General features: G+C 42.9%; 1 protein-coding gene across 2 annotated transcripts in view; it reads left to right on the plus strand.

Moving 5' to 3' along the window:
• Nucleotides 1-16,458, plus strand: part of col16a1 (collagen, type XVI, alpha 1) — a 367,062-nt gene that overhangs the window by 45,161 nt on the left and 305,443 nt on the right. For both annotated transcript variants that reach the window (XM_072548617.1, XM_072548616.1), the window contains exons 2-4: nt 5,165-5,283; nt 6,024-6,095; nt 6,557-6,674. In XM_072548617.1, coding sequence (XP_072404718.1) covers nt 5,202-5,283; nt 6,024-6,095; nt 6,557-6,674 — 272 coding nt within the window. In that variant the 5' untranslated portion in view covers nt 5,165-5,201. The remainder of the gene's footprint in view (nt 1-5,164; nt 5,284-6,023; nt 6,096-6,556; nt 6,675-16,458) is intronic.

Below are 16,458 nucleotides of genomic sequence, written 5' to 3' on the forward strand. Positions count from 1 at the left end.
GGTAACTTTGTCACGGGAGAATGGTATCTGTATTTATGTCGATATAAACTCCTGTACGTATACAATGGAGAGAGTTTCTTTCTGCATAAAGCCTAGGAGAATGTTTCTCTTGGCCCTAGGACTACATTTCAAAGCCTTGTTGGAATTAAAACTGTTCTTAAGAACATAAAAAATCAGGAGCAGGAGTCCATAGACTCAAGCCTGCTCTGTCCTTTACCAAGATTATAGATACCCCTCCACCTCAACTTTACGAGTTCTAGAGTCACCAGCCAAAGGAAATGCCGTCTTGACATCTACCCTGTCAAACCCTCTCAGAAACTTCCATTTTTGAGTGTGATCACTTCTTATATTTCTAAATGTCAGACAATACAGGCCCAATTTACTCAATCTCTCTTCTTGGATAACTGTCTTAACCTAGAAATCGATCTTATCAGTCAAGCAATTTATAACCTTAATTAGAAATTAATACCAAAATTGCACACACTACTACAGTTGTGGTTCTCCCAAAACTCCATACAATTACAGCAAGACTTCAGTCCCCTTTCAACAAAGTCTAATGTGCAACATACCTTCCTAATAGCTTGTTGTAGCTGTGTGTGAAATTTTCCACAACACAAACTAGCTGGAAACAAAACATTGAATTTTTTCAAGGAGTTACATACAGCTCTTAGGGCTAAAGGACACGGGGACAAGAGGAAACTGGAAACTGGTTTAGATGATCAGCCATGGTCATATTGAATGGTGCAGAACTGAGGTGGTGCAGAACTGAGGAAGTGAGGTGGAAGAGAGGACTATGAGGAGTATTGGAAGGTGATGTGGCTTGAGTGATGTGAATATTATTTGTCACTTATCAGTTTTGCTACCTTTTAAATGTTGCTGTACATCATGCAATCATCGGCAAGCATCCCCACTTCTGACCTTTATGATAGAGTGAAGGTCATTGATAAAGCAGCTGAAGATGGTTGAGCTGAAGACACTATCCTGCAAGAACTCCTGCATAGATGGTCCTGGAGCTGATATGACTGATGTCCAACAGCCACAACCACCTTATGTGCCAAATATGATGTCAACCTGTGAAGAGGTTTTCTCCATTACCATTGACTCCAGTGTTGCGAGGGGTCCTTGATGTCGCACTCAGTCAAATACAATCTTGATTTCACGGGCTGTCACTCTTAACTTACCTCTTGAATTTAGCTTTTTTGTCCATGTTTGTACTAAGGCTGTACTGAGGTTAGGAATTGAGTTGCCCCGACAGAACCTAAACTGGGCATCAGTAAGTAGATTATTTCTTTGGAAGTGCTGTTTAACCATACTGTCACCGACTCCTTTCATAATCGAGAGTAGAATGAGTTGGTGGTTGTTGGCCATGCTGGTTTTGTTACGCATTTTGTGGACAATTTTCCACATTAGAACATAGAACATTACAGCACAGTACAAGCTCTTAGGCCCTCGATGTTCCACCGACCTGTGGAACCAATCTGAAGCCCATCATACCTATACTATTCCATTTTCATACACGTTTCTCGAATGACCATTTAAATGTGCTTAAAGTTGGCAAGTCTACTACTGTTGTAGGCAGGACGTTCTACACCCCATTAGTCTCTGAGTAAAGCAACTACCTTTGACATCTGTCTTATATCTATCACCCCTCAATTTAAAGCTATGCCCCCCTCATGCTAGCCATCACCATCCGAGGAAAAAGGCTCTCACTGTTCACCCTATCTAACCCTCTGATTATCTGATGTCGCAATTAAGTCACCTCTCAACCTTCTAATCAGATAAAAACAGCTTCAGGTCCCTCAGCTTTTCCTCCTAGGACCTTCCCTTCATTACAGGCAACATCCTAATAAATTGCCTCTGAACACTTTCCAAAGTTTCCACATCCTTCCTGTAATGCAGCAACTGGAACTGGAGGCAATACTCCAAGTGTAGCCACACCAGAGTTTTGTACAGCTGCAGTATGACCTCATGGCTCCGAAACTCAATCCCTCTACCAATAAAAGCTAATACACCGTATGCCTTCTTAACAACCCTATCAACCTGGGTGGCAGCTTTCAGGGATCTATGTACATGGACACCGAGATCTCTCTGCTCATCTACACTACCAAGAATCTTACCATTAGTCCAATACTCTTTATTCCTGTTGCTCCTTCCAAAGTGAATCACCTCACACCTTTCCATGTTAAACTCTATTTGCTACCTCTCAGCCCAGCTCTGCAGCTAATCTATGTCCCTCTATAACCTGCAACATCCTTCAGCACAGTCCACAACTCCACTGACCTAGTGTCATCCGCAAATTTACAAACTCATCTTTCTACACCCTCATCCAGATCATTTATAAAACTGACAAAGAGCAGTGGCCCCAAAACAGTTCCTTGCGGTACACCACTAGTAACTGAACTCCAGGATGAACATTTCCCATCAACCACCACCCTCTGTCTTCTTTCAGCTAGCCAATTTCTGCTTCAAACGGTTAATTCACCCTCAATCCCATGCTTCTGTATTTTGTGCAAAAGCCTACCACGGGAACCTTATGGAATGCCTTCTTGATATCCATATGCATCACATCAACCGCTTTACCCTCATCTGCCTGTTTGGTCACCTTCTCAAAGAACTCAATAAGGTTTGTGAGGCACAACCTACCCTTCTCAAAACCATGTTGACTATCCCTAATCAACTTATTTCTTTCTAGATGATTATGAATCCTATCTCTTATAATCTTTTCCAACACTTCACCCAGAACTGAAGTAGGACTCACTGGTCTATAATTATCAGGGTTGTGTCTACTCCCCTTCTTGAACAAGGGAACAACATTTGCCATCCTCTAGTTTTCTGGCAGTATTCCTATAGACAATGATGACATAAAGATCAAAGCCAAAGGCTCGGCAATCTCCTCCCTAGCTTCCCATAGAATCCTAGGATAAATCCCATCCACCCTAGAGATTCACCTGTTTTCACACTATCCAGAACTGCTAACACCTCCTCCTTGTGAACCACAATCCCTTTTATTCTCAAGGCCTGTATCTCAGTATTCTCCTCAACAACATTGTCTTTTTCCAGTGTGAGTCCTGACAAAAAATATTCATTTAGCACCTCTCCTATGTCCTCAGACTCATCGCACAATTTCCCATTAGGGCCTCGATTGGCCTAATCTTACTCTAGTTGCTCTTTTATTCCTGACATACCTACAGAAAGCTTTAGGGTTTTCCTTGATCCTATCTGCCAACAGCTTCTCATGTCCTGTCCTGGCTCTTCTTAGCTCTCCTTCTCTTTTGACCTTTCCTGGCTAACTTGTAACTCTCAAGTGCCCTAACTGAGCCTTCACGTCTCATCCTAGCATAATCCTCTTTCTTCCTCTTGACAAGAGATTCAACTTCTTTATTAAACCACGGCTCCTTTGCTTGACCACTTCCTCCCTGCCTGACCACTTCCTCCCTGCCTGACAGGTACACGCTTATCAAGGACACGCAATAGCTGTTCCTTGAATTAGCTCCACATTTCAGTTGTGCCTTGCAGTTTCGTTCCCATTCCGATGCATCCTAAATCTTGCCGAATCACATCATAATTGCCTTTCCCCTAGCTATAACTCTTGTCTGCGGTATATACATATCCATTTCCATTGCTAAATATAACCGAATTGTGGTCACTATCACCAAAACTCCTCAAGGTTCCCAAAAACACCATCTGAGACATCACGAACCCTGGTAGCTAGGAGACAACACACCAACCATGAGTCTCTCTCATTCCCACAGAACCTCCTGACTATCCCTTTAACTATGGAGTCCCCAGTGACGAATGCTCTGCTCTTCTCTCCCCTTCCCTTCTGAGCAACAGGGACTAACTCAGTGCCAGAGACCTTACCCCGGTATGTCGTTCCCCTTCCAACAGTATCCAAAACTGTACACTTGAGGGAATCGGCCACAGGGGTTCACTGCCCTGCCTGCCCGTTCCCTTTCCATCCCCTCACTGTAACCCATCTGCCTTTTTCTTGTACCTGAATTGTGACTACCTCCCTGTAACTCCCCTCTATAACCCCCTCCACCTCCTGAATGATCCGAAGTGCATCCAGTTCCAGCTCCAGTTCCTAACACGGTTTTCGAGGAGCTGGAGTTGGGTGTACTTCCCGCAGAGGACGTCAGCAGGGACATTAGTGGTGACTCTTAACTCCCACATTCTGCAGGAGGAACATTCAACTGCCCTAACCTCCATTCCCACTACTCTAAATTCCCAAAGAGACAATTGAAAAATAAAGAGAAGAAAAGACTAGTTACCTCACCAATACGATGCACAGAACTCTTTTTTTCGCTTAGAAGAGGAGGAGGATGGGTGGGAGACACTGCCTAAGTAGTGTTTCAGGTAATGCAACCACCCAAATATATTACTTCACTTACTCTCACCAGTCCCGTGTCCGCTCCTGCTCAGCATACGCTCCACCTATTCGTGAGGTAGTTTGTTAAAGCAGTAATTTACCTTCCCAGTAGTCCCCTGGTTGTCACTCCCTCTCTTCCTGTTACTAAACAAAAATAAATGCCAGTATTGTAACTGTACTGGAACACCTTGGCTAGGGGAGCAGCAAATCCTCTTGTTATCCTGGTGCCCGTGCATAATAATGTTCCTGATTTTCCCTCCTGCCTTGTGCAACATACCTGCTGGGTTGCTTGTCACTCGAAGCTGTTGCCATTTCCACTGCAAAGCCATTGTCTGGCAGTATCCTGGCTGAAGTAGGGTAGAGAAGTTGGAGGAAAGACAGTGACCCAGCTCAATGCCTTCCCCCATTGAAATACAATACCGACATTCTCGGTGTTCATATGGTTACCTGGGAACATTTGGCAAGAGTTGTTCAAAATCCTGAAGGGCTTAAATGAAGTAAATTGGGAAAAATGGTTTGCATTGGCTGGAGGCAAGAGGAGAGACTGGTTTCATATCATTGCCAAGAAAGTAGAGAAAAGAAAACTTTTCCAACACTGAGTTATTGTGTTATGAGATGACAGGGAACTGGAAACAGATTCAAGACAAAATTAGGAAAATGCTGGAAGTGGACTATGGGGAACGGGGAAGAGAGTGGAATGGAAATGGCATAGGAACGATGGGCTAAATTGGCCGATGTTGTTTGATTCAGAGTTCCCAGTAACCTGTCTTCTTCTCCAACATGTCACATTTCTAGGTGATGGTTAAACGTTGTTGACAGATATTGGTGCAGAATGTGGACTATTTGGATCACCATCCTGTGGGTGTTCGTCAGTGTTCAGACAGTGACCGGAGGCAGAGTGAAAAAACACAGAGGTAAGACCATGGGACTGGACATTTACTGCTGTCCAAGAGGGTTCAGTGACTACAGAGCAGGGGTCAGGATAGAAGTCAGTGCTCAGTATGTAATGGTCAGGATCAGAGGTCAGTGTGCAGGGGGTAAAGGTCAGGATCAGAGGTCAGTGTTCATGGGGCAGAGGTCAGGACCAAAGGACAGTGGTTGAGGGAGTGGGGTCAGGATCAGAGGTCAGGGTTCTGGGGGGGGGATAATGTTTAAGATCAGAGGTCAGTGTTTGGGGGTGGGGTTGGGATCAGAGATCAGTGTTAGGAGAGCAGGAGTCAGGATCAGAAGTCAGTGTTCAGAAGATAGGCGTCAGGATCAGAGGTAAGTCTTTGGGGGTAGGGGTCAGAGTCAGAGGTCAATGTTCAGGTTGGAGTAGTCATCCCTCTTTAATTTTTAAACATCTCCAGCAAATGCCTCTTTCCCTGATGTCTGCTTTTTCCAGAACATGCTGATATCTGCAAGGATACAGTTCCAAGGCCCCCTCTTCATATGGAGGCCTAGCTATCTGATGCTTTGCAGAATATCCAACCAGAAGGGCATCACTGGTCAAGTTTTCCCAATATTTCAAGAGTATTTAATTGATAGAGAAGTGTTTGCAATGTCCTGGGTTTGTGAATGCTGGTATGTAAATGTGAGTTGTTTCTGGATATATAAATTTAGATTGTTGCAGTAACAGCTTTTGGAGTCACTTATGGAGCTTTACTTTCTCTAGATATTCCATGCCCTCGTGTACATGGTGATGGATGGAAATTACAGAACCAGGAGCACTATGTTAATGTTTCAGGTACCGTCCCACACTTCAGAGTCACCCCTTAATCCCCAGAGTGGGCCTCAATCCCACCGGAATCTGCCTGAATGTCCATTAGCTATTCTGGAACCAAGACGCACATGATGGCATGAGTAGGCAGATGGCACTGTCAACAATTAAATCCTTGATTTCAATCTATGTCCCTCGGAAGTGATACATTACTGGCTAACTTCTGTCTTTGATACCCTTATTCATGTTAAAAGTACTCCTCTCTGAGACAACCTTTACATTGGTAGCCACAAATGAATATGTTCAAAGACTAACTACTATAGTGACCAGTGGCAAAATTAATCTTCAGCTCTGTCAAACCAGGTTTAACTCTGGGGTCTGACTTGTCCAGTGTCACCATCAGCTGAGATTATAACATTAGGAATTTATAGAGTCCTGCCATCCAAGTGGTTACCTTTTATTAAAGCTCTGTCTGTCTTTCCCCACAGGTTTTAATTTGCTCAGGAGGTTCTCGCTTTTTAAGACACCAGCAGTGAAGAAAGTTCGAAGTCCAACGGGTTCTTTAATCGTGAAGTTGGGAAGTTTATCACTCATCAGACCCACTGAGTAAGTCCCCACTTGTGTACTAATTGAATCCCAGAGAGTTATGAACAGGGCTATATGAGTGTTGCATTGAGGAAAGGACCTAATGGGATTGCTGTATGGAATGATAGAGTCCTTGAAAGAAACCTTGATTATTAAGGGAAAATGATGGGGGAGAACTTCTCTGGGATGGTGGAAAGTCTGGATAGGGTGTTTCTTTCCTGATCATCTGCTGTGTTTATAATGTAAGGACTGTAGCAACTTGACATCCTGTTACAGTAGCTTCCCCAGAAGCTCTGGGAACCACACTATGACCAAGCCTTACCCAGAATTGTCAGAGGCGGCCAGGGACAGCCTGGGGGTCCTGTAGACCCTGATGGCCCCACAACCCTCTGAGGGGCAATCAGTCCTATGAGCCTTTTTGACATCAGAGAGGTCAGCGAAGGGGGCTGGGGGATAAGCATATCCCAGAACTTCAGTCAAGAGTAACCAATCAGTGCTTATGCCTATGAATGCTAGCACTGTATACAGCCTGAAGACTTCAGGCTAATGGGATCTCTATGATCTGGTATTCGAAAGTGATTCTTGGAGACTTTAGGAGCTGGCCTTCCTCACTGAGTTTACAGCGGACACTGTCCATGGGAGGCAGATCAGTTCACTGAACAATTTGTAAGACTATCAAGATTGTAACCAAGATATTTGACTTTCTTACAATGCTTGATTAATTGTGTAATAGCATTCCACACAAACCTCTGAATCTGCTGTACTGTTTGACAATATGCAGATTGTAACTGTATGTGTATCCTATCATTTTCCTTTATGTGGGATGGTCCCCCTCTCATCTGGCAATGTGTGATCCTACTGTCTCTCCTGTACCTGGAGAGACCATCTAAACCTTCAATGACTCTTGATATGAAGAGTAACTGTGAAATTCTCCTTTAATTATTTGCTCTTGCAAAGGAACTGAATATTTCTCATCATATCTGTATATCATTTTATCAGTGGCTTGCCACTGCTTCCAGTTTAAGCATTGTTTCATAGTTTGTGAAGTAAGTGACCTGTTAATTTCATAACCTGTAATAAATCTGACTAAACAGTTTAGCCAGTTCACATTGGAATATTCTGCTTGGTAGAAGAGAATGGAGAACGTTATGTATTACAATGATGTGCATTTTGTGAGTAAGTGCATAAATATTCATCTATTGCTCTTCATACAGCATACACACAGACTGCACAGTAAACTCAATTTGTAAAGAAAACACAATCATGTTAATGTTGTGGTGACACAGCATCAGTACAGTGCAAAGGAGGCCATTCAGCCCACTGAGTCATGTTAACTCTCTGCAAACTGATCCAATTAATGCCATTGCCCTGCTCAAACCCTGTAGCCCTACAAGTTAATTTCCAGTTTCTATTTTGAATATTGATTATCTCTTGGCTAAGAGACAGTGAGTTTTGGTAACACTTGTTGCAGAAAATTGTTCTTTCTCACAGCTACTTTGCATTTCTTGTATAAACCCTTAAATCTGTTGCATACTTCCTTGTTTCAACAGCTACTGAGAACAGGGTGCCTTGTTCACCTTATCTAAAATATTAGAGTCAAGGCGGTGAACCTTTGAAATTCTGTGTCTCAGAGGGTTGTAGATTCTCCGTCGCTGAATATGTTTCAGGCCAGGATTGACAAATCTTTGGTCTCTCAAGGCATCTGGAGATGTGGGGTTGGGTGAGAAAGTGGAGATGAAGGCCCAAAATCGCCGTGATCGCAATCATTTCATCCAAGGTGAACAGCAGGATTTTCACAAGTGTGATCAGGAGAACTTTCTTGTCTTTAAGTTCTTGGTCCCGTTTGATGAAGGGATTGCTCGGTCTCATGCTGGGGAGTGTCTATGGGGGATCACTTGGATAAATGTGATCATCATACAATAGGGTTAATATCAGCAATGAAAAAGAGCAATACTCGGTGAAGCAATTCATTTCAATGGGATGAGAAAGGATTTAGCGAAGGACAGTGGAAACAAATACTTCCAGGAGGTACAGAACTGAGACATCAGGTGAAGGTTAAGGAGGAGATGTTCCAGGTGCAGACCAGGTTTGTTCTATCAGGTTCTATCTTTAATGATGAGGGAAAATACAATGAAACAAATATAAAGGATGTAAGATGAATGTTAGAACCAGAATTATTCAAACCAGCACCAAATAATACAGCTCCTGATGCACCAAAGCCAGTCCACCATCTACAAGGCACAAGTCAGGAGTGTGATGGAATACACTCTACTTGTCTGGATGAGTGCAGCTCCAAAAACACTCAAGAAACTCAACATCAGGGTAGATCGAGTGACTCCTTAGGAGAGTATAAAGAAAGTAGGAGTATACTTAAGAGGGAAAATGAGGAGGGCAAAACGTGGACATGAGATAGCTTTGGCAAACTGAATTAAGGAGAATCCAAAGGGTTTTTACAAATATATTAAGGACAAAAGGGTAACTAGGGAGAGAATAGGGCCCCTCAAAGAACAGCAAGGAGCCCTTTGTGTGGAGCCACAGAAAATGGGGGAGATACTAAATGAATATTTTGCATCAGTATTTATTGTGGAAAAGGATATAGAAGATATAGACTGTCGGGAAATAGATGGTGACATCTTGCAAAATGTCCAGATTACAGAGGAGGAAGTGCTGAATGTCTTGAAATGGTTAAAGGTGGATAAATCCCCAGAACCTGATCAGGTGTACCTGAGAACTCTGTGGGAAGTTAGAGAAGTGATTGCTGGGCCTCTTGCTGAGATATTTGTATCATCGATAGTCACAGGTGAGGTGCCGGAAGACTGCAAGTTGGCAAACTAGGTGCCACTGTTTAAGAAGGGCGGTAAAGAGAAGCCAGGGAACTATCGACCAGTGAGCCTGACCTCGGTGATGGGCAGCTGAAAATGTGTTGCTGGAAAAGCGCAGCAGGTCAGGCAGCATCCAAGGAACAGGAGAATCAACATTTCGGGCATCAGCCCTTCTTCAGGAATGGGCAAGTTGTTGGAGGGAATCCTGAGGGGCAGGATATACATGTATTTGTAAAGGCAAGGACTGATTCGGGATAGTCAACATGGCTTTGTGCATGGGAAATCATGTCTCACAAACTTGATTGAGTTTTTGCAGAAGTAACAAAGAAGATTGATGAGGGCAGAGCTGTAGATGTGATCTATATGGACTTCAGTAAGGCATTCAACAAGGTTCCCCATGGGAGACTGATTAGCAAGGTTAGATCTCATGGAATACAGGGAGAACTAGCCATTTGGCTACAGAACTGGCTCAAAGGTAGAAGACAGAGGGTGGTGGTGGAGGGTTGTTTTTCAGACTGGAGGCCTGTGACCAGTGGAATGCCACAAAGATCGGTGCTGGGCCATCTACTTTTTGTCATTTACATAAATGATTTGGATGCGAGCATAAAAGGTATAGTTAGTAAGTTTGCAGATGACACCAAAATTGGAGGTGTCGTGGACAGTGAAGAGGGTTACCTGAGATTACAACAGGATCTGGACCAGATGGGCCAATGGGCTGAGAAGTGGCAGATGGAGTTTAATTCAGATAAATGCGAGGTGCTGCATTTTGGGAAAGCAAATCTTAGCCGGATTTATACACTTAATGGTAAGGTCCTATGGAGTGTTGCTGAACAAAGAGACCTTGGAGTGCAGGTTCATATCTCCTTGAAAGTGGAATCGCAGGTAGATAGGATAGTGAAGAAGGTGTTTGGTCTGCTTTCCTTTATTGGTCAGAGTATTGGGCACAGGAGTTGGGAGGTCATGTTACGGCTGTACAGGACATTGGTTAAACCACTGTTGGAATATTGCGTGCAATTCTGGTTTCCTTCCTATCGGAAAGATGTTGTGAAACTTGAAAGGGTTCAGAAAAGATTTACAAGGATGTTACCAGGGTTGGAAGATCTGAGCTACAGGGAGAGGCTGAACAGGCTGGGGCTGTTTTCCCTGGAGCGTCAGAGGCTGAGGGGTGATCTTATAGATGTTTACAAACTTATGAGGTGCATGGATGGGGTAAATAGACAAAGTCTTTTCCCTGGGGTCAGGGAGTCCAGAACTAGAGGGCTTAGGTTTAGGGTGAGAGGGGAAAGATATAAAAGAGACATGAGGGGCAACCTTTTCACGCAGAGGGTGGTATGGGTATGGAATGAGCTGCCAGAGGATGTGGTGGAGGCTGGTACAATTGCAACATTTAAGAGGCATTTGGATGGTTATATGAAAAGGAAGGGCTTGGAGGGACATGGGCCGGGTGCTAGATTGGGTTGGGATATCTGGTTGGCATGGACGGGTTGGACCAAAGGGTCTGTTTCCATGCTGTACATCTCTATGACTCTATCACCCAGGACAAGACAGCCCGCTTAATTGGCACCGTATTCACAATCTGAAAAATTTGTACTCCTTTCATCACCAATTCACACTGGCAGCAGTGAATACCATCTACATGATGCATTGCAGCAAATTAATAAGGCTCAATAAAATGTGGAAAAACACAGCAGGTCTGACATCATTGAAAGAGCGGAGGAAAGTCGATGAAAGTTGATGACCTGAGACATCGATATTCCTGCTCATCTGATGCTTTCTCACCTGCAGTATTTTTCCAACACCACATTTTACTAACTCTGACTTCCAGCATCTGCAGTCCTCACTATCTCCAAATTAATAAGGCCCATTCAACGGCATCTTTTAAAGTCATGCCCGAGACCACCTGGAAGGACACAAGCTGTGGATACATGGAAACACCACCAAGTGTGCAAGTTCCCTTCCAAGCCATTCACTGCCTCGAAAATGTGTCAGTGTTTCTTCAGTGTCACTTTGTAAAGTCCTAGTACTGTCTCCCTAACAGCTCCCTAATGGCTTCCTACATCTCACATTTGCAACAGTTCAAGAAGGCAACTCACCACTACCTCCTCCAGGACAACTGGGATGGACAATAAATGCTTGCCCAGTTAGTGATGTCCACATCCCATAAACATTTCCTTTTAAAAGTGGTTTAATACAATTAATTTAAGAGGAAAGTGAGAACAGGACAACAGTTAATAAAGGGAACCCAAAGATTTTCTCCTGCTATACAAATAGTAGGAAGAGAAAGATGGGTCTTAATCGTGTTCAAGAGAGTGACCTGTGTAGGGAAGTTCTAGAGTGTTTAACAAATGCTTTGTATCAGTGTTTACAAAGGAAGAGGATGCTGGCATGGTATTGGCAGAAGCAGAAATCGTACAGCCAATTCCTAAGGAATACACTGATTGGCAAAATATCTTTGAGTGCCTGGCTGTGCTTGGAGAATGGATAATTCACCTCAGCCAGCTGGCTGGTACCCCAAGTTACTGAAGGTAATGGAGGTGGAGATAACAGTGACTTTGCTGAATCCTCCAGAGATACAAGGAGATGTCAGAGCATTGGTGAGTTGTAAATAAGGCACCCTTATTTAAGAAAGGGTATGAGGCAGTGGAGGGCAAACTCAGGCCCATGGAGTGATCAAACCTTTAGGAGCTTTTCATCTTGCCCTCAAGCTGCATGGCTTTGTATGTATGATCTAAAATTATTCAAGTTGGTCAAGATAAAATACAATTATCTATGTCAATATTGATCTCAGTTTGAATATAATCTATCAACCTAAAGTTTTCTGAGTTACAAAGTGACCAGGCATACAGACTGTAATGCCAAGATAGAGCACTTCACAATGGCTCACATTTGAAGTTGTATTTATGGCATTGTTTATGCCTCTCACAGACAAAATTCTCTTGAAAAACAGCAATTTGAGAGAAAACAGGCAGTTAGTTATGTTTCCTTTTAAAACTTAGGAGTTAGATTGACTAACAAAAACTTCATAATTGTTGCTCTGCTTTGAAGCTGAAGTCACTTGAATATGTTTTGATAACTTGGTCACTGTTCATTGGAAAATGACTGAAGATTCAAAAAAGCTAATTTTCCGACTCGGTGAAGTTATGAGCCACAGTCTGGATTGAGGAATCTTTTGAACTATAAGTTCAAAATATCTTCCCCATCCTCATGTCTGTTCTGAGCCCTCTCTTCATGTTTCTTCCATTCTAACTCAGTGCTAACTCATGCCCCCTCCCACCCGGCCTGTTGTACATGCCATGACTATCAATAGCTTTCCATGTCCATTCACCAAGTATAGTACATAACATATACAGAAACAACAAAGCACACAGGAACTGTATACAGCCCTGTTCAAAAAGAAAAGCATTCACAAATCTTTTGAAATGAAAGCAGCTGTTCCAAAACAATAAAAATTGCAAGCAGATAGAGATTTGAAACACTTTACACCTCTCAATCTTATGTAACCAATCAATGAGACATTGATAAAAGAGATCACATAATGGGGATCAGTTTAGGAACTGCTTCTGAGAATTGGCTGGCCTCGTTACGGATCCTTATCTGAGTGGAGAGGCTCATTACAGGATTATTGTCGAGGGTTCTGGTTTGACCATTGGAGATAACTATTGTCAATGTTTGACTGAAATCATTAAACAAAAAGTTCCAAGTTCTGAAGAAGGGTCACTGGATCTGAAACATTAACTCTGCTTTCTCTCCACAGATACAGCCATACTTGCTGAGTCCTTCCAACAATTTCTGTTTTTGATTTGAACTGTATATGTTGTTCTTACTTATTTAAAGAAAGATATCATTTCGTTGGAGAGAAGGTTCACTGGGATGATCCTTGGTATGGAGGGATTGTCTTATGAGCAAAGGTTAAACAGATTGGGACTCTACTCAATGGAGTTTAGAACAATGAGAGGCAATCTAATTGAAGCAGATAGCATTCTTAAGGAACCTGACAAGGGAATGTCAGAGGAAGCTTCCCCTCATGGGAGAGTGTAAGACCACAGGATATAGTCTTAAAATAAAGATTGCAGAATAAAGGGGTGGCACAGAGGCTCAGTGGTTAGCACGACAGCCTTACAGAGCCAGGGACCTGGGTTCGATTCCCACCTCGGGTTACTATCTGTGTGGAGTTTGCACATTCTTCTTGTGTCTGTGTGGGTTTCCTCCCACCAATCCAAGGATGTACAGGTCAGGTGAATTGTCCATGCTAAATTGCCCATAATGTTAGGTGCATGAGTCAGGGATAAATGTAGGGTAATGGATCTGTGTGGGTTACTCTTCAGAGGGTTTGTATGGACTTGTTGGGCTGAAGGGCCTGTTTCCATGCTGGAGGCAATCTAATCTAAAGGGACATCAATTTAAGATTGAGATGTGGAGGAATTTCTTTGCTCAGAGGGTTATGAGTCTTTGGAATATCTTGCCACAGAGAGCTAGGGGATAGAGTCCTTGCATATATTTATTGCTGAGGTAACTTGTCAGATCAGCCATGATCCTATTGAATCAAGGGCTCAATGGGTCAAATGGCCCACACTTGCTCCTATTTTATATGGTCTTATGGTCTTAGAACTTTAGAGCCACAGAAATGATACCACCCAGAAGGGGTCCTTCTGACTATCCTGTCCATGCCAATGCAAAGACAACAGATGCCTTTTCTAATCCTATCTTCCTGCACGTGGCTCATGGTCCTGCAGTTTACAGCACCTAAGGTGCAGATCCCGGTACTTTTTAAAAGAGTTTAGGATCTCTGCCTCCACCACCAACTCAGGCTGTGAATTCCAGACACCCATCACCCTCTGTGTAAAAACGTTTTTCCTCACGTCCCTGCCAATCATTCTGCCGCTGAGCTTGAATCTATGACCCCCTGGTGTTTGAACTCTCTGTCAAGGGAAACAGGTTCCTCCTGTCTACTCTAACTCTACCTCTCTCAGTGTGGTATACCTCAGTCATGTCACCACTCAGCCTTCTCTGTTCCAAAGAAAGCAGCCCTACCCTCTCCAGTCTCTCATCACAGTTACTGTCCTCCAGCCCTGGCAACATTCTTTGCACTTGACCGGAGCAATTACATCATTCTGTAATGTGGTGACGGGATCACACTCTACTTGAGGCCTCACCAATGTCATACACAGTCTCATCATTATATCCCTGCTTTTGTATTCTATATCTCAGCCAATGAAGGACTGCACTCTATATGCCTTCTTTACAACCTGGATTGCTACCATTAGGGGCCTGTGCACTTGCACACAAAGGTCTCTCACTTCATCTATCCCTCTCAGTATATTCCCATTTATTGTGTATTCCCTTTTACTGTTTAACCTTCCTAAATACATGACCTCACACTTATCAAAGTTGAACCCCATCTGTCACTTTCCCATCCACACCACCAACCCATTTGTATCATTTTAAAGGTTATAGCTATCCTCTAAACTATCTACCGAAGGGTCAATTTTTGTGTCATCTGCAAATTTCCCATTTGTGCCCCCAAGTTCAACTCCAAATTGTTAATATATAAAACAAACAGCAGTGGTCGCAACACATCTATGGAACACCAGTTGAAACAGCTTTCTATTTGCAAGGATGGCCAATGACCATTACCTTTCGTTTCCATTTATAGGCCAACTTTGGAACTGATTTGACACATTACCCTGGGCTTTTATTTTTTTGACCAGTCAGCCATGTAGCACCTTGTCAAATGTCTTACTAAAGTCCATATGGACAACATCCACTGCACTACCCTCATCAATCTTCCTTGTCACTTCCTTTTGTAAAGCATCACCTTCCCTTAATAAACCACACTGACTATCCCTGACTAATCCATGCCTTTCATATTGACAGCTTATCTGATCTCTCAGGATTTATTCTATTTGCCCACAATTGAAGTAAGACTAATTGGCCTATACTTGTTTGACATTTCCTTTGAACCTTTTTTAAATAACGGAACCATATTTACATTCTTCTAATCCTCTGGCACCTTACCTGTGTCTCATGAAGTTTGGAAAATAATCCTCAGAACATCTGCTATTTCCTCATGGACTACCTTCAATATTCTAGCGGGCAGTTCATCTGGTCCCAGCGACTTAACCACTTTCAAGGATTCCGACTCCTCTAACACTTCCTCTTATTACAGTTATTTTGTCTACAATTTCACAGTACTCTTCTTAGGCTACTATATCTACATCACCCCTTTCCTTTGTGAATATGAAAAAAAAAATTAAATTCTTCCTATATACTCAGCATATACTTTCATAAGCTCTTCCTATTTAATCTTCCTCTATATTTCTTCTAGATAACCATGGGGCCCTAGATTTGGCAATACCATTCTTATGTTTGGAGGGGGCATGTCTGCTTGTGCCCCAAGGATCTCACTAATGATGCCTCCTACTGGTTTACTACAGATTTACTCTTTAGCAACCCTGTCCAGTTCAACTCAACCAAATCACCTCTTAGTTTTGTAAAATTTACATTCTCGCACTTTAGAACTTTTAATCCTAATTTATATCTGTCCTTTTCCATCACAATATTAAAGCTAACCAAACTATCGTCACTGATATGGTCGCCCTCAATCACGTTAACCACTAAACCATCATCTTTAGAATCAAAGAGGTGAACAGGATGGACACAGACCCTTTGGTCTAACTCATCCATGCTGACCAGATATCCTAAATTGATCTAATCCCATTTGCCAGCATTTGTCTAATCTCCCTCATACACCCTTCCTATTCTTATATGCATCCAGATGCCTTTTAAATGCTGTAATTATACCAAGCTCCACCACATCCTCTGGCAGCTCATTCCATGCATGCACCACCCTATGTGTGAAAAAGTTGCCCCTTAGATCCCTTTTAAATCTTTCCCCTCTCACCTTAAACCTATGTGCTCTAATTTTGGACTCCCCTATCCTGAGGAAAAGACTATGGCTATTCACCCAATCCATGCTCCTCTTG

This window comes from Chiloscyllium punctatum, chromosome 27, assembly GCF_047496795.1.
Source record: "Chiloscyllium punctatum isolate Juve2018m chromosome 27, sChiPun1.3, whole genome shotgun sequence".
Lineage (NCBI taxonomy): Eukaryota > Metazoa > Chordata > Chondrichthyes > Orectolobiformes > Hemiscylliidae > Chiloscyllium > Chiloscyllium punctatum.